At 43.6% G+C, this 19,363-nt stretch overlaps 1 protein-coding gene across 2 annotated transcripts; it reads right to left on the bottom strand.

Annotated features, from left to right (window-relative positions):
• Positions 1-1,334: 1,334 nt before the first annotated feature.
• Positions 1,335-15,290, bottom strand: LOC129848801 (gastrula zinc finger protein XlCGF57.1-like). 2 transcript variants are annotated; one of them, XM_055915896.1, is made up of 2 exons: positions 14,568-15,290; positions 1,335-4,782 (listed from the first exon to the last, which is right to left on the bottom strand). In XM_055915896.1, the coding sequence occupies exons 1-2, from the start codon at positions 14,983-14,985 to the stop codon at positions 3,311-3,313; spliced, it is 1,890 nt and encodes a 629-aa protein (XP_055771871.1). In that variant the 5' UTR covers positions 14,986-15,290; the 3' UTR covers positions 1,335-3,310. The 2 variants fall into 2 exon arrangements, with proteins under 2 accessions (XP_055771871.1, XP_055771872.1); XM_055915897.1 differs by having other exon boundaries at positions 1,335-4,779.
• Positions 15,291-19,363: the final 4,073 nt, after the last annotated feature.

Raw genomic sequence — 19,363 nt, 5'->3', positions numbered from 1 at the left:
GCGGTACAGGCTTAGCAAGTGGTGCGGTACTCGCTTCGCAAGTGGTGCGGTACTGGCTTAGCAAGTTGTGCGGTACTCGCTAAGAAAGTGGTGCGGTACTCGCTTAGCAAGTGGTGCGGTACTCGCTAAGCAAGTGGTGCGGTACTCGCTTAGCAAGTGGTGCGGTACTCGCTAAGCAAGTGGTGCGGTACTCGCTTAGCAAGTGGTGCGGTACTCGCTAAGCAAGTGGTGCGGTACTCGCTTAATAAATGGTGAGGTTCTCGCTTAACAAGTGGTGCGGTTCTGGCTTAACAAGTGGTAAGGTTCTCGCTTAACAAGTGGTGCGGTACTGGCTTAACAAATGGTGAGGTTCTCGCTTAACAAGTGGTGCGGTTCTCGCTTAACAAATGGTGAGATTCTCGCTTAACAAGTGGTGCGGTACTGGCTTAACAAGTGGTGAGGTTCTCGCTTAACAAGTGGTGCGGTTCTCGCTTAACAAGTGGTGAGGTTCTCGCTTAACAAGTGGTGCGGTACTGGCTTAACAAGTGGTGAGGTTCTCGCTTAACAAGTGGTCCGGTACTGGCTTAACAAGTGGTGAGGTTCTAGCTTAACAAGTGGTGCGGTTCTCGCTTAACAAGTGGTGAGGTTCTCGCTTAACAAGTGGTGCGGTACAGGCTTAACAAGTGGTGAGGTTCTCGCTTAACAAGTGGTGCGGTACTGGCTTAACAAGTGGTGAGGTTCTCGCTTAACAAGTGGTGCGGTTCTCGCTTAACAAGTGGTGAGGTTCTCGCTTAACAAGTGGTGCGGTACTGGCTTAACAAGTGGTGAGGTTCTCGCTTAACAAGTGGTCCGGTACTGACTTAACAAGTGGTGAGGTTCTCGCTTAACAAGTGGTGCGGTACTGGCTTAACAAGTGGTGAGGTTCTCGCTTAACAAGTGGTCCGGTACTGACTTAAACGTCAACACATTTACTGAATGAAATTTTTTTTTTGAAAAATGTTAGAATCAAGAAATGCTAATTATATGAATACTTTATATCCAAATCATATAACGAGCAATATCTGAGGGTTTATAAATGTATCAGATCAAAGGTAATAATTAACCTCTTAATATCTGAGGGTTCATACATGTGTCAGATCAAAGATAATAATTAACCTCTTAATATCTGAGGGTTTATACATGTGTCAGATCAAAGATAATAATTAACCTCTTAATATCTGAGGGTTTATACATGTGTCAGATCAAAGATAATAATTAACCTCTTAATATCTGAGGGTTTATACATGTATCAGGTCAAAGATAATAATTAACCTCTTAATATCTGAGGGTTTATACATGTATCAGGTCAAAGATAATAATTAAAACAAAACACATTTTTACTTGATTTGAAAACAAAAGCACAAGACTATTTTTGAGCTTTCATACAATATCATTTCATGTGGCGATGACATTGACAGCCTCCTCTTCCTCCTCTTTCACAAGAGTTTCTTCCTCCGTCCAGCAGACCTCCTCTTATGTTTTTGTACTTTCGGCATCTTCTTCACGGCATTAATATTATTCTGTACATAAATCCAAGGAAGGGTTAGCTAACATGCTAAGTAGTCGCAAAGTAGCTAATTAGCTAAAAGTGTCACGTTAAAACGCCCACCCATCCACCCCGACTAACCAACCTCCTTTAGTTTTTCTGAAATTAAATGGGTTACACAGCACCTGTGTTTTCTCTGACATGGTGGAATATAATACTGATGGGAACATTCATGAGGTAGTGATCAAACTTTAATAGTCACATGCACCGAATACAACAAGTGTAGTAGACTTTACCGTGAAATGTTGACTTACAGGTCCTTTAACCAACAGTGAATACAACAAGTGTAGTAGACTTTACCGTGAAATGCTTACTTACAGGTCCTTTAACCAACAGTGAATACAACAAGTGTAGTAGACTTTACCGTGAAATGCTGACTTACAGGTCCTTTAACCAACAGTGAATACAACAAGTGTAGTAGACTTTACAGTGAAATGCTTACTTACAGGTCCTTTAACCAACAGTGAATACAACAAGCGTAGTAGACTTTACCGTGAAATGCTTACTTACAAGTCCTTTAACCAACAGTGAATACAACAAGTGTAGTAGACTTTACCGTGAAATGCTTACTTACAGGTCCTTTAACCAACAGTGAATACAACAAGTGTAGTAGACTTTACCGTGAAATGCTTTACTTACAGGTCCTTTAACCAACAGTGAATACAACAAGTGTAGTAGACTTTACCGTGAAATGCTGACTTACAGGTCCTTTAACCAACAGTGAATACAACAAGTGTAGTAGACTTTACCGTGAAATGCTTACTTACAGGTCCTTTAACCAACAGTGAATACAACAAGTGTAGTAGACTTTATCGTAGACACTTGCAAGTTGGTCCGCACATGCTTTGAGTACACGTCCTGGTAATCCGTCTAGCCCTGTGGCTTTGTGAATATTGACCTGTTTACAGATCTTGCTCACATCGGCTACTGAGAGCGTTATCACTCAGTCATCCAGAACAGCTGGTGCTGACGTGCATGCTTCAGTGTTGATTGCCTCGAAGCGAGCATAAAAAGGCATTTAGCTCGTCTGATAGGCTCTCTTCACTGGGTAGCTTGCGGCTGGGTTTCCCAGGCAACAACTGTTATCATAACAACGGCGTGACATTTTCATACACGTTTAGCTTGATAACTTCTACACAAATTAACTAAATTAAATACAATGACTAAATGAATCAAAGTAAAATACTTTTTAAATATGTTCCCTTATTTATTTTCTTTTGCTCGGAGACGTAAAGGTCCGGCTAACAAAGTAGGCCTGTTTTTTTTATTAAGCTTTCATACAATTTGATTTCATGTCGCCATAAACCAAAGAAACCCATAGCAAAAAAAAAAATGGTAAGTCAGAACACACTCGATCCTAAAGATCAGAGACTATTTAAGGTGTGATAATAGTACATCTTAAATACAAGCAAGCGAGATCTGTCTCGCTGATCATAGTCAGGGAAGAACTCAACAACAAAAAAAATGCAGATAGTTGCATGTCCCCTCATATAGAGGAAGGAGATAAAAGCACTTAATTAATGCAACAATTACAGACAACAATGGCAACAATGTGTGCAGACAGGTAATAGGCGTAGTAGTCTATGAAATGCAGTTCATCACAGAACAGAGCATCAACCTGGAGAAGTTACAACAGCTCACCCCTAAATTCTGCCACCCACAACAGTGTCTCTCTTCTCTCATGTGATTTTCAGGTCTTTCTGACTCGGAAAATGTCTTTCCACACTGAGAACACTGTAAAGGATTCTATCCTGTGTGTGTTGCTTCATGCCTTTTCAGGCTCGTTAACTGGGTAAAACTCTTTCCACATTGGGAGCATTGGAAAGGCTTCTCTCCTGTGTGTGACATTTCATGCGTTTTCAGGTTCCCCGAGGTTCTAAAACCCTTTTCACACTTGGAGCAGTGGAAAGGCTTCTCTCCTGTGTGTGTCATCTCATGCGTTTTCAAGTTCCCTAACTGGGTAAAACTTTTTACACACTGGGAGCAGTGAAAAGGCTTCTCTCCTGTGTGTGTCATCTCATGCATTTTCAGGTTCCCTAAATGGGTAAAACTCTTTACACACAGAGAGCATTGGAATGGTTGTTCTCCTGTGTGTATTTTCTCATGATCTTTAAGATGCCCTGAGTGTCTAAAATCCTTTCCACACTGGGAGCATTGATACGGCTTCTCTCCAGTGTGTGTTCTTTCATGCACTTTTAGATGCCCTGAGTATCTGAAACCCTTTCCACACTGGGAACAGTGATAAGGATTCTCCCCTGTATGTTTTCTTTCATGATATTTCAGCTGCCCTATCTGGCTAAAAGTCTTTCCACACTGAGAGCATTGGAATGGCTTCTCTCCTGTGTGTATCCTCTTATGCTCTTTCAGATGCGATGACTGGATAAAACTCTTTCCACACTGAGAACATTGGAAAGGCTTTTCTCCTGTGTGTTTTCTCTTATGCTCTTTCAGGTGCAATGACTGAATAAATCTCATTCCACAGTGAGAGCATTGATATGGCTTCTCTCCAGTGTGTGTTCTTTCATGCACTTTTAGATGCCCTGAGTGTCCAAAACCCTTTCCACACTGAGAGCATTGATACGGCTTCTCTCCAGTGTGTGTTCTTTCATGCACTTTTAGATGCCATGAGTGTCCAAAACCCTTTCCACACTGGGAGCATTGATATGGCTTCTCTCCAGTGTGTGTTCTTTCATGCACTTTTAGATGCCCTGAGTGTCTGAAACTCTTTCCACAATGGGAGCAGTGATAAGGCTTCTCGCCTGTGTGTGTCATCTCATGTGTTTTCAAATTCCCTAACTGGGTAAACCTTTTCCCACACTGGGAGCAGTGGAAAGGCTTCTCTCCTGTGTGTGTCATCTCATGCGTTTTCAGGTTCCCTACATTTGTAAAACTCTTTCCACACTGGGAACATTGGAATGGTTGTTCTCCTGTGTGTATTCTCTCATGTTCTTTCAAATGCGATGACTGAATAAATCTCTTTCCACACCGAGAGCATTGGAAAGGCCTCTCTACTAAGTGTGTTCTCTCATGTGATTTCAGGTCCCCTGATGAGAAACATTTATTTTTACACTGGGAGCATTGATATGGCTTCTCTCCAGTGTGTGTTCTTTCATGAAAAGGCTTTCCACACTGGGAACAGTGGTATGGTCTTGCTGGTTTGGTCGTCTCTGGTTCTGGACTCTTCCCACGGTCAGGGTGAGAGTCTGGTCTCTCGCCTGCTAAAAAGACAAACAGAGTATTTGCTTAAACAGAGAGATCTAAATGAAACTTCTACATGATACAACTGTCTTTCTACAAGGTTTAATCTAGACTAGATCCCTCAATAAAATGCATAAATGCATGTTCGAGACCCTGGTGCTTGGTTACGGAGCAGCAGGGGGAACTGCCCCTCCCTTCCTTCAGGCTCTGATGGATGCAAGAGATTAGCTATACAACTTCTGTATCGTTTTATTAAACAAAGATGTGCACAGGAAGACTGCAGAGACTGAAATGACTCTTCTACAAGGTTGTAACACTGTGCCACCCTCCTGAGGGGAGACCTAACGACTCTGGCCTTAACACTTCCTTGTTTCATCCTTCCCTGGGTTAAAACATTAAATAAAGGCTGACTTGGGGGGGGTTGAGTATACTTTATATTTGAATCCCTTCAGGACACCCATGGGTTGATGTACCAATCACTAAGACCTGCCTTATGGGGACCTCGGACCTGGAGGCCAAATTCTAATAGGGGATTATCATCAGAATAGTGTTCTTAACATCCCAACCCATTAAAATATTTATTTTAATGAATTTATTCATTCTGTTTAATCTTTCCATGAGATATAATCCCGACACAAATCTATGGCTGCTAGACAAGCCGAATGGTCATTCATTCTATCGGTTAAGTTGCCGGAGATGCGACCCACTTCTGAAGTCTTTTAGTTGTATATCTATGGATGCAACCCAGTCGTTCATTTGAAATGTCTCCGTTGCCATGCTGCCTGGCAACGTTCTTATCCCTTGCTTGCGAGCTAGCCAACTATGGCTAACACAGTCACGTCAAACAGAATGGCAGCAAAGTAGCTGCATTTGCGTTTGTTTAAGAGGTTTTCTAGTGACATTTATTTGGATACATCCATAACAATGAGCTAATGATGAGTGATTTTGCCTGGCGTAGAAATTGTGCTCTCTCGTCAGGACACTGTTCAGAGGAGCTAGCCAACAACACAGCCAACACGGAAAACACGGGTAACACGGCCAACACGGCCAACACGGCCAACACGGCCAACACGGCCAACACGGCCAACACAGCCATCACACATAACACGGATAACACGGGTAACACGGCCAAAACAGATAACACGGATAACACGGGTAACACGGGTAACACAGCCAACACGGATAACACGGGTAACATGGATAACACAGATAAAACAGCCAACACGGATAACACAGCCAACACGGATAACACAGCCAACACGGATAACACAGCCAACACGGATAACACAGCCAGCACGGATAACACAGCCAACATGGATAACACAGCCAACACAGCCAACACGGATAACACAGCCAACACGGATAACACAGCCAACACGGATAACACAGCCAACACGGATAACACAGCCAACGCGGATAACACAGCCAACGCGGATAACACAGCCAACGCGGATAACACAGCCAACACAGCCAACACGGATAACACAGCCAACGCAGCCAACACGGATAACACAGCCAACACGGATAACACAGCCAACACGGATAACACAGCCAACACGGATAACACAGCCAACGCGGATAACACAGCCAACGCGGATAACACAGCCAACACAGCCAACACGGATAACACAGCCAACGCAGCCAACACGGATAACACAGCCAACACGGATAACACGGTCAACACGGATAACACAGCCAACGCAGCCAACACGGATAACACAGCCAACACGGATAACACGGTCAACACGGATAACACAGCCAACACGGATAACACAGCCAACACGGCCAACACGGCCAACACGGATAACACGGTCAACACGGATAACACGGCCAACACGGATAACACAGCCAACACGGATAACACAGCCAACACGGCCAACACGGATAACACGGCCAACACGGAAAACACGGATAACACAGCCAACACAGCCAACACGGATAACACAGCCAACACAGCCAACACGGATAACAAAGCCAACACAGCCAACACGGAAAACACAGCCAACACAGCCAACACGGATAACACGGTCAACACGGATAACACGGTCAACATGGATAACACAGCCAACACAGCCAACACGGATAACACAGCCAACATGGATAACACGGTCAACACGGATAACACGGTCAACACGGATAACACAGCCAACACGGATAACACAGCCAACACGGATAACACAGCCAACACGGATAACACGGTCAACACGGATAACACGGTCAACACGGATAACACGGTCAACACGGATAACACGGTCAACACGGATAACACGGTCAACACGGATAACACAGCCAACACGGATAACACAGCCAACACAGCCAACACGGATAACACAGCCAACACGGATAACACGGTCAACACGGATAACACAGCCAACACGGATAACACAGTCAACACGGTCAACACAGATAACACGGTCAACACAGATAACACAGTCAACACGGATAACACAGTCAACACGGATAACACAGCCAACACGGATAACACAGCCAACACAGCCAACACGGATAACACAGCCAACACGGATAACACGGCCAACACGGATAACACAGCCAACACGGATAACACAGTCAACACGGTCAACACAGATAACACGGTCAACACAGATAACACGGTCAACACGGATAACACAGCCAACACGGATAACACAGATAACACAGCCAACACGGATAACACAGATAACACAGTCAACACGGTCAACACGGATAACACGGATAACACAGTCAACACAGATAACACAGCCAACACGGATAACACAGCCAACACGGATAACACAGTCAACACGGATAACACGGTCAACACGGATAACACGGTCAACACGGATAACACGGATAACACAGCCAACACGGATAACACGGTCAACACGGATAACACAGTCAACACGGATAACACAGCCAACACGGATAACACAGATAACACAGCCAACACGGATAACACAGATAACACAGTCAACACGGTCAACACGGATAACACGGATAACACAGTCAACACAGATAACACAGCCAACACGGATAACACAGCCAACACGGATAACACAGTCAACACGGATAACACGGTCAACACGGATAACACGGTCAACACGGATAACACGGATAACACAGCCAACACGGATAACACGGTCAACACGGATAACACGGTCAACACGGATAACACAGATAACACGGATAACACAGATAGCACGGATAACACAGATAGCACGGATAACACAGTCAACACGGTCAACACAGATAACACAGCCAACACGGATAACACAGTCAACACGGATAACACAGTCAACACGGATAACACAGTCAACACGGTCAACACAGATAACACAGCCAACACGGATAATACAGTCAACACGGATAACACGGCCAACACGGATAACACGGTCAACACGGATAACACAGCCAACACGGATAACACGGTCAACACGGATAACACGGCCAACACGGCCAACACGGATAACACGGTCAACACGGATAACACGGTCAACACGGATAACACGGTCAACACGGATAACACGGCCAACACGGATAACACGGTCAACACGGATAACACAGCCAACACGGATAACACAGCCAACACGGATAACACAGCCAACACGGATAACACGGCCAACACGGCCAACACGGATAACACGGTCAACACGGATAACACGGTCAACACGGTCAACACGGATAACACGGCCAACACGGATAACACGGCCAACACGGTCAACACGGTCAACACGGATAACACGGCCAACACGGATAACACGGTCAACACGGATAACACGGTCAACACGGATAACACGGTCAACACGGATAACACGGTCAACACGGATAACACGGTCAACACGGATAACACGGTCAACACGGATAACACGGTCAACACGGTCAACACGGATAACACAGCCAACACGGATAACACAGTCAACACGGATAACACAGTCAACACGGTCAACACAGTCAACACGGTCAACACAGATAACACAGTCAACACGGATAACACAGCCAACACGGATAACACGGTCAACACGGATAACACGGCCAACACGGATAACACGGTCAACACGGATAACACAGTCAACACGGATAACACAGCCAACACGGATAACACAGATAACACAGTCAACACGGATAACACAGTCAACACGGATAACACAGCCAACACGGATAACACAGCCAACACGGATAACACAGATAACACAGCCAACACGGATAACACAGATAACACAGTCAACACAGTCAACACGGTCAACACGGATAACACGGATAACACAGTCAACACAGATAACACAGCCAACACGGATAACACAGCCAACACGGATAACACAGCCAACACGGATAACACAGTCAACACGGATAACACAGATAACACGGATAACACGGATAACACGGATAACACAGATAACACAGATAACACAGTCAACACGGATAACACAGTCAACACGGTCAACACGGATAACACGGTCAACACGGATAACACGGATAACACAGCCAACACGGATAACACGGTCAACACGGATAACACAGATAACACGGATAACACATATAGCACGGATAACACAGATAGCACGGATAACACAGTCAACACGGTCAACACAGATAACACAGCCAACACGGATAACACAGTCAACACGGATAACACAGTCAACACGGTCAACACAGATAACACAGCCAACACGGATAATACAGTCAACACGGATAACGCGGTCAACACGGATAACGCGGTCAACACGGATAACGCGGCCAACACGGATAACGCGGTCAACACGGATAACACGGCCAACACGGCCAACACGGATAACACGGTCAACACGGATAACACGGTCAACACGGATAACACGGTCAACACGGATAACACGGCCAACACGGATAACACGGTCAACACGGATAACACGGTCAACACGGATAACACGGTCAACACGGATAACACGGTCAACACGGTCAACACAGATAACACAGCCAACACGGATAACACAGTCAACACGGATAACACAGCCAACACGGATAACACAGCCAACACGGATAACACAGCCAACACGGATAACACGGCCAACACGGATAACACGGTCAACACGGATAACACGGTCAACACGGTCAACACGGATAACACGGCCAACACGGATAACACGGCCAACACGGTCAACACGGCCAACACGGTCAACACGGATAACACGGCCAACACGGATAACACGGTCAACACGGATAACACGGTCAACACGGATAACACGGTCAACACGGATAACACGGTCAACACGGATAACACGGTCAACACGGATAACACGGTCAACACGGATAACACGGTCAACACGGATAACACAGCCAACACGGATAACACAGTCAACACGGATAACACAGTCAACACGGTCAACACAGTCAACACGGTCAACACAGATAACACAGTCAACACGGATAACACAGCCAACACGGATAACACGGTCAACACGGATAATACGGCCAACACGGATAACACGGCCAACACGGATAACACGGTCAACACGGATAACACGGTCAACACGGATAACACAGCCAACACAGATAACACAGCCAACACGGATAACACAGCCAACACGGATAACACGGCCAACACGGATAACACGGTCAACACGGATAACACGGTCAACACGGATAACACGGTCAACACGGATAACACGGTCAACACGGATAACACGGTCAACACGGATAACACAGTCAACACGGTCAACACAGATAACACAGTCAACACGGATAACACAGTCAACACGGATAACACAGTCAACACGGATAACACGGTCAACACGGATAACACGGTCAACACGGTCAACACGGTCAACACGGTCAACACGGCCAACACGGATAACACAGTCAACACGGCCAACACGGATAACACAGTCAACACGGATAACACGGTCAACACGGTCAACACGGATAACACGGTCAACACGGCCAACACGGATAACACAGTCAACACGGTCAACACAGATAACACGGCCAACACAGATAACACGATCCCTTCAAACTGAAGCTAGAAAGACTGTCGAACACATTGGAAAGGATCTTCGACTATCACATAAAACATTTTAGAAAAAGTCTCAGTGCTGTTTTCCTCATAAGGTGATGAAAGGTGCTGAAAACATGGGATTCAGTAATGTATCTTTCTCCAAACAATTGAATTAGTATAACATATCATTTCCCTATTTAGTTTTTTTGCATAAAATATAGCTCAATATCTATATTATTTATGTTACAATCTTTTTTTACTCATCTCTATCAAGAGTCCAAAAAAAAAAAAAAAAAAAGAGTCAATCATTTCGGACCCCACTGTATATCTAAACACATATAAACAGGTGCATTAATTCCCAGGCAAGTGAGAGCACCTACATACATTTTCTGCCACAAAAAACTGTTTTGGGAAAATTAAGTTTCATTGGATTGAAAAACATTTGCGATTTCAACTCTTCTCTGACCTCAATCTTATCTGGTAGTCAGGAGGATTAACACATATGTATAATGAGGAGGACCATATTAACACATATGTATCATGAGGTTTGATAGAATGGCACACCTGGGAGACTTTAGGAGTGAGAATATATGAGGTTTGATGGAATGGAGTCAGAATATATGAGGTTTGATGGAATGGAGTCAGAATATATGAGGTTTGATGGAATGGAGTCAGAATATATGAGGTTTGATGGAATGGAGTCAGAATATATGAGGTTTGATGGAATGGAGTCAGAATATATGAGGTTTGATGGAATGGCCCCCCTGGGGGACTTTAGGAGTGAGAATATATGAGGTTTGATGGAATGGAGTCAGAATATATGAGGTTTGATGGAATGGAGTCAGAATATATGAGGTTTGATGGAATGGAGTCAGAATATATGCCAATTTTGCATGCGAATTCATCAGTGAACTTGTGGGATTCCTGGGCTTTATGGTGAGTGGCTGAATCCGAATAGTCAAAAAGATGCAGCATTTTTCCTTTCCTTGTAACTTTACCTGTAGATTATGGTTCTAATAATCTAGCCACGAAGGAACCTTCCCTTTGGGGTACTCTGATCCAGACAAAGTGTCTGTCTGTCATACAGAGTGTGTTTGTTAATGCTTAAATAAACCTTTTTTTTTTGCATCGTGACCCACCAATTGAGGTATCTTTTGAGTCCCACCATTCAGATGTGTAAATACACAGACCACCAGCAACTAAATAGATACACTACATGGACAAAAGTATGTGGACACCTGCTCATCCAACATCATTCCAAAAACAGGGGCATTAATATGGAGTTGGTCCCCCCTTTGCTGCTATAACAGCCTCTTGCAAAGCCTTCCATCTAGTGGAAGAGTTTCCCATGAGATGTTGGAACATTGCTGTGGGGACTTGCTTCCATTCAGCGACAACAGCATTAGTGAGGTCGGGCACTGATGTTGGGCGATTAGGCCTGGCTCGCAGTCGGCTTTCCAATTCATCCCAAAGGTGTTCGATGGGGTTGAGGTCAGGGCTCTCTGCAGGCTAGTCAAGATCTTCCACACCGATCTCAACAAACCATTTCTGCATGGACTTCACACAGGGGCATTGTCATGCTGAAAACAGGAAAGGGCCTTCCCAAACTGTTGCCACAAAGTTGGAAGCACAGAATAATCTAGAATGTCATTGTATGCTGTAGCGTTAAGATTTACCGTCACCGGAACTAAGGGGCCCAAACCATGAAAAACAGCCGCAGACCATTATTCCTCCTCCACCAAAATGTACAGTTGGCACTATGTATTAGGGCAGGTAGCGTTCTCCTGGCATCTGCCAAACCCATGATTTGTCCGTTGGACTGATGGTGAAGCGCGATTCATCACTCCAGAGAACGTGTTTCCACTGCTCCAAAGTCCCATGACGACAAGCTTTACAGCACTCCAGCCTTGGCTTGGCATTGCGCATGGTGATCTTAGGCTTGTGAGCAGCTGTTCGGCCATGGAAACCCATTTCATGAAGCTCCCGACGAACAGTTCTTGTGCTGCCGTTGCTTCCAGGGGCAGTTTGGAACTCTGTATTGAGTGTTGGAACCGAGGACAGTTGATTTTTACACGCTACAACACTCGGTAGTCCCGTTCTGTGAGCTTGTGTGGCCTGCTACTTGGCGGCTGAGCCGTTGTTGCTCCTAGACGTTTCCACATCACAACAACAGAACTTACAGTGAACCGGGGCAGCTCTAACAGGGCAGAACATTGATGAACTGACTTGTTAGAAAGGTGGCATCCTATGATGGTGCCACGTTGAAAGTCACTAAGCTCTTCAATAAGGCCATTCTACTGCCAATGTTTGTCTATGGAAATTGCATGGCTGTGTGCTGGATTGTATAAACCTGTCAGCAACGGGTGTGGCTGAAATAACCAAATCCACAATTTGAAGGGGTGTCCACATACTTTTGTATATATAGTGTAGTTTGTATTCCTCATTTACTTAAGTGTTTCCTATATTATGGCAGTTACCTGTAGAATGGACGGAGAGGTATCGCTCGAGTCGCAACAAAATGGAATAATAACATTGCGGATAAAGTTTGTGTTCAACATCTAAAGACTTTTCAGTTTCTAAAAAGACGTATTTGGGTGTTTTTGGAGCCATTGTCCATGTTTGTTCAGAGTCCCCATACTGCACAACAAGGAGGAGGAAATGAATTGATGGTAGAGGAGGGCATTTTAAATGATTTCACTATTGGACTAATATCCAGATTATTCTGGGATATCAGGATATTGGAAATACATGCGTTTTAAAGAGCAACTTATTTATGTTGTACTTCAATGTAGTTGCACTCTGCTTGCTGTTTCAGCAGAGAAGGATGGGGAGGAGCAGAGGACCGGTCTGTCTGACACGGATAGAGAGAGAGAGTAGCCAAACCAACTTGAGCAAACTTGTTTTTTCATATAACCTTTATTTAACTAGACAAGTCAGTTAAGAACAAATTCTTATTTACAATGATGGCCTACTGGGGAACATTGGGTTAACTGCCTTGTTCAGGGGCAGAACGAAAGATTTTCACCTTGTCAGCGCAGGGATTCGATCTAGCAACCTTTCGGTTACTGGCCCAACGCTCTAACCACTAGGTAACCTGCCGCAACAAGGTATCTATCATCTCATCTGGTAGTGTCTGTCTTGACTACATCAAATCGGTGTAAAGAAGCTAGCTAGCTAGCAAGGCTAATAGAGGCTATTTCTCTGCATTACCTGTCCCTGTCTACAGTAACTCCATTCAGATTAAACAACAGCCCACCTGTTGGTTGATGATTGTAGCCGACTCCTTGTCATTTAACCAACTTCATTCCATAATTGTAATACACATGGAGTCTCTGACTGTAGAACTGCTTTGATTGGCTGACAACAAGAAGCTACACGTATGAAGTGTGTCGGCTACCGGTATGTATTTTTTACAGGTGCACTCATAAAAACTCATAAAAACTGTCATAAAACTGTCCTGGTCTATCCTTGTATCTTGAAATGTCACAGAGAATGTAAGGTTATCTGATGTAAAGAATATTCAAATAACTGTGTCCATCCCTAGTCAATGGTTGGGGTAAGTTTCTCAAGAATAAGTGTCTGGACCCTTCTATAACATGGCATTTACATCAAAAATATACATTTGGTTGTAAAAAAATATAATAATTTTAAAGCACAATTCTCCTTTAATATGGGTGTGACCATTTGAAAGCACAATCTCTGGGCCACCAATCACACTGTTTAATTAAACGCTGAACACTGTTCTCCCGTACTGAATCCCCCCTGAATAACATATTCAAGTGTAAAACCTCAGTAGAATGCCTCTTAAAAATCACCTTAGTTGAATGGCAGAGTTTGTGGTCCTGTTAAGGTAGTACTCACTAGTGTTAATCAGATCTCCAGTCTCCTCTTCCTCTTCAAAAGGTCCTTTCTCTTCTTTCACTATAAAATCCTCATCTTCTTCCTTCAATGTGATTTCCTCCTTTATCATTCTGAAAGCTTCTTCCTCCTCCTCTTCCACTGTGACAGCCTCTAACCCTTCTTCGCGTTTCACTCCTAAAAGCTCTTTCTCGAATTTTACTGTAACATCCTCCTCTTCCTCCTTTTTGATTCTGAAAGCTTCTACCTCCTCCTCTTCCACTGTGACAGCCTCTATCCCCTCTTCGTGTTTCACTCCAAAAGGTTCTTTCTCGTCTTTCACTTCCTCGTCTTCTTTCACGACAATGTTCAGATCTTCCTTCTCCGTCCAGCAGACCTCTTCTTCTTCTTTAGCAGGGAGGGAGTAGCTTAGTGAGCTCATGGTCGAGCGAGGATAGCGGACTAAACTTCACTCCTAGGTCGGGGATGATAGCTAACTAGCTAGTTAGAATTAGCGACTAGCCTAATACTAGGCTCAGCATCAATCTTAACGAATTAGTACATCTAACAAGCTATTTTACAACTTAACTAAGAGACATGCAAAACAAATTGCGTGAAAAACACAGATTAATATACACAAATATGGACAAAGCAGCTTCAATTTGTCGGTTTTATGTCGACTAGCAAGATACGGAACTGGCTGCATCAGTAGGGGAGTTGTTGTTGAAGAAGCGTTCCGTCCACTAGATTAGACGTCACACAAGAAGCGTCATCTGAAATTCTTATAACGCAATCTGTGGACTGAAGTTGGTAACGCCGTTATTCACTACAGTGTTTATTCTGGAGAAAAGAAAACCATAACAAATCATTTGAAAAATGAACAAATACGTTTTCTCTTACCTCTTACAGCCAAGACTTTTCTCTACACAAGATAAGATCATGACTTTATCATGCCCACTGGGAAATTCTGTATGCGGCTCTATGTACATAAAACACATAACAAGCATACAAATGACATCAATACAACTACAGACAATGAATATTATCATATACGCATAGTCACTTTAACTATACATTCATGTACATACTACCTCAATTGGCCCGACCAACCAGTGGCTAACTGGGCTATCTGCATTGTGTCCCGCCACCCACCACCCGCCAACCCCTCTTTTACGCTACTGCTACTCTCTGTTCATCATATATGCATAGTCACTTTAACCACATCTACATGTACATACTACCTCAGTCAGCCCGAGTAACCGGTGCCTGTATGTAGCCTCGCTACTGTTATAGCCTCGCTACTGTTATAGCCTCGCTACTGTTATAGCCTCACTACTGTATATAGCCTTTCTACTGTATATAGCCTCTCTACTGTATATAGCCTCTCTACTGTATATAGCCTCGCTACTGTATATAGCCTCTCTACTGTTTATAGCCTCTCTACTGTTTATAGCCTCGCTACTGTATATAGCCTCTCTACTGTATATAGCCTCGCTACTGTATATAGCCTCTCTACTGTATATAGCCTCGCTACTGTATATAGCCTCTCTACTGTATATAGCCTCGCTACTGTATATAGCCTCTCTACTGTATATAGCCTCGCTACTGTATATAGCCTCTCTACTGTATATAGCCTCGCTACTGTATATAGCCTCTCTACTGTTTATAGCCTCGCTACTGTATATAGCCTCTCTACTGTATATAGCCTCGCTACTGTATATAGCCTCTCTACTGTATATAGCCTCGCTACTGTATATAGCCTCTCTACTGTATATAGCCTCGCTACTGTATATAGCCTCTCTACTGTATATAGCCTCTCTACTGTATATAGCCTCTCTACTGTATATAGCCTCGCTACTGTATATAGCCTCTCTACTGTATATAGCCTCGCTACTGTATATAGCCTCGCTACTGTATATAGCCTCTCTACTGTATATAGCCTCTCTACTGTATATAGCCTCGCTACTGTATATAGCCTCTCTACTGTTTATAGCCTCGCTACTGTATATAGCCTCTCTACTGTTTATAGCCTCGCTACTGTATATAGCCTCTCTACTGTATATAGCCTCGCTACTGTATATAGCCTCTCTACTGTATATAGCCTCGCTACTGTATATAGCCTCTCTACTGTATATAGCCTCGCTACTGTATATAGCCTCTCTACTGTATATAGCCTCGCTACTGTATATAGCCTCTCTACTGCATATAGCCTCGCTACTGTATATAGCCTCGCTACTGTATATAGCCTCTCTACTGTTATAGCCTCTCTACTGTATATAGCCTCTCTACTGTATATAGCCTCGCTACTGTTATAGCCTCGCTACTGTATATAGCCTTTCTACTGTATATAGCCTCTCTACTGTATATAGCCTCGCTACTGTTATAGCCTCGCTACTGTATATAGCCTCTCTACTGTATATAGCCTCTCTACTGTATATAGCCTCGCTACTGTTATAGCCTCGCTACTGTATATAGCCTATCTACTGTATATAGCCTCTCTACTGTATATAGCCTCTCTACTGTATATAGCCTCTCTACTGTATATAGCCTCGCTACTGTTATAGCCTTGCTACTGTATATAGCCTTTCTACTGTATATAGCCTCTCTACTGTATATAGCCTCGCTACTGTTATAGCCTCGCTACTGTATATAGCCTCTACTGTTATAGCCTCTCTACTGTTTATAGCCTCTCTACTGTTTATAGCCTCTCTACTGTATATAGCCTCTCTACTGTTATAGCCTCTCCACTGTATATAGCCTCTCTACTGTATATAGCCTCTCTACTGTATATAGCCTCTCTACTGTATATAGCCTCTCTACTGTATATAGCCTCTACTGTTATAGCCTCTCTACTGTTTATAGCCTCTCTACTGTTTATAGCCTCTCTACTGTATATAGCCTCTCTACTGTTATAGCCTCTCTACTGTATATAGCCTCTACTGTTATAGCCTCTCTACTGTTTATAGCCTCTCTACTGTTTATAGCCTCTCTACTGTATATAGCCTCTCTACTGTTATAGCCTCTCTACTGTATATAGCCTCTCTACTGTATATAGCCTCTCTACTGTATATAGCCTCTCTACTGTATATAACCTCTCTACTGTATGTAGCCTCTACTGTTATAGCCTCTCTACTGTTTATAGCCTCTCTACTGTTTATAGCCTCTCTACTGTATATAGCCTCTCTACTGTATATAGCCTCTCTACTGTATATAGCCTCTCTACTGTATATAGCCTCTCTACTGTTATAGCCTCTCTACTGTATATAGCCTCTCTACTGTATATAGCCTCTCTACTGTATATAGCCTCTCTACTGTATATAGCCTCTCTACTGTATATAGCCTCTCTACTGTATATAGCCTCTACTGTTATAGCCTCTCTACTGTTTATAGCCTCTCTACTGTTTATAGCCTCTCTACTGTATATAGCCTCTCTACTGTTATAGCCTCTCTACTGTATATAGCCTCTACTGTTATAGCCTCTCTACTGTTTATAGCCTCTCTACTGTTTATAGCCTCTCTACTGTATATAGCCTCTCTACTGTTATAGCCTCTCTACTGTATATAGCCTCTCTACTGTATATAGCCTCTCTACTGTATATAGCCTCTCTACTGTATATAGCCTCTCTACTGTATATAGCCTCTACTGTTATAGCCTCTCTACTGTTTATAGCCTCTCTACTGTTTATAGCCTCTCTACTGTATATAGCCTCTCTACTGTTATAGCCTCTCTACTGTATATAGCCTCTCTACTGTATATAGCCTCTCTACTGTATATAGCCTCTCTATTGTATATAGCCTCTCTACTGTTATAGCCTCTCTACTGTATATAGCCTCTCTACTGTATATAGCCTCTCTACTGTATATAGCCTCTCTACTGTATATAGCCTCTCTACTGTATGTAGGCTCTCTACTGTATATAGCCTCGCTACTGTATAGAGCCTCTCTACTGGGTTTTTTTCACTGTCTTTTTTAATGTTGTTTTTATTTCTATACTTACCTATTGTTCACCTAATACCTATTTTGCACTGTTGGTTAGAGCCTGTAAGTAAGCATTTTGCTGTAAGGTCTACACCTGTTGTATTCTGTGCACCTGACAAATAAACTTTGATTTAATTTGACTGTCCAGTGTAGACAAGCCTGCTGGACCCACTAGTGATTATCATTCAGCCTTATTGTGATGCTGGACCCACTAGTGATTATCATTCAGCCTTATAGTGCTGCTGACCCACGAGTGATTATCATTCAGCCTTATTGTGCTGCTGGACCCACTAGTGATTATCATTCAGCCTTATTGTGCTGCTGGACACACTAGTGATTATCATTCAGCCTTATTGTGCTGCTGGACCCACTGGTGATTATCATTCAGCCTTATTGTGCTGCTGGACTCACTAGTGATTATCATTCAGCCTTATTGTGATGCTGGACCCACTAGTTATTATCATTCAGCCTTATAGTGCTGCTGACCCACGAGTGATTATCATTCAGCCTTATTGTGCTGCTGGACCCACGAGGGATTATCATTCAGCCTTATTGTGCTGCTGGACACACTAGTGATTATCATTCAGCCTTATTGTGCTGCTGGACCCACTGGTGATTATCATTCAGCCTTATTGTGCTGCTGGACTCACTAGTGATTATCATTCAGCCTTATTGTGCTGCTGGACCCACTAGTGATTATCATTCAGCCTTATTGTGCTGCTGGACCCACGAGTGATTATCATTCAGCCTTATTGTGCTGCTGGACCCACGAGGGATTATCATTCAGCCTTATTGTGCTGCTGGACCCACGAGGGATTATCATTCAGCCTTATTGTGCTGCT

This window comes from Salvelinus fontinalis, unplaced genomic scaffold (assembly GCF_029448725.1).
Source record: "Salvelinus fontinalis isolate EN_2023a unplaced genomic scaffold, ASM2944872v1 scaffold_1192, whole genome shotgun sequence".
NCBI classification, from domain to species: Eukaryota; Metazoa; Chordata; class Actinopteri; order Salmoniformes; family Salmonidae; genus Salvelinus; species Salvelinus fontinalis.
The sequence above is the reverse complement of the archived record's forward strand: the minus strand, read 5'-3'. Positions and strand labels throughout refer to the sequence as shown.

Bases quoted from the DNA above. Each gene is read 5' to 3' on its own strand.
- LOC129848801 (XM_055915896.1), bottom strand. From the start codon at position 14,985: ATGAGCTCACTAAGCTACTCCCTCCCTGCTAAAGAAGAAGAAGAGGTC. The intron at 4,783-14,567 runs GTGAGTACTACC...TTGTCTTTTTAG, and splicing joins TGGAGATCTGATTAACACTA to CAGGCGAGAGACCAGACTCT.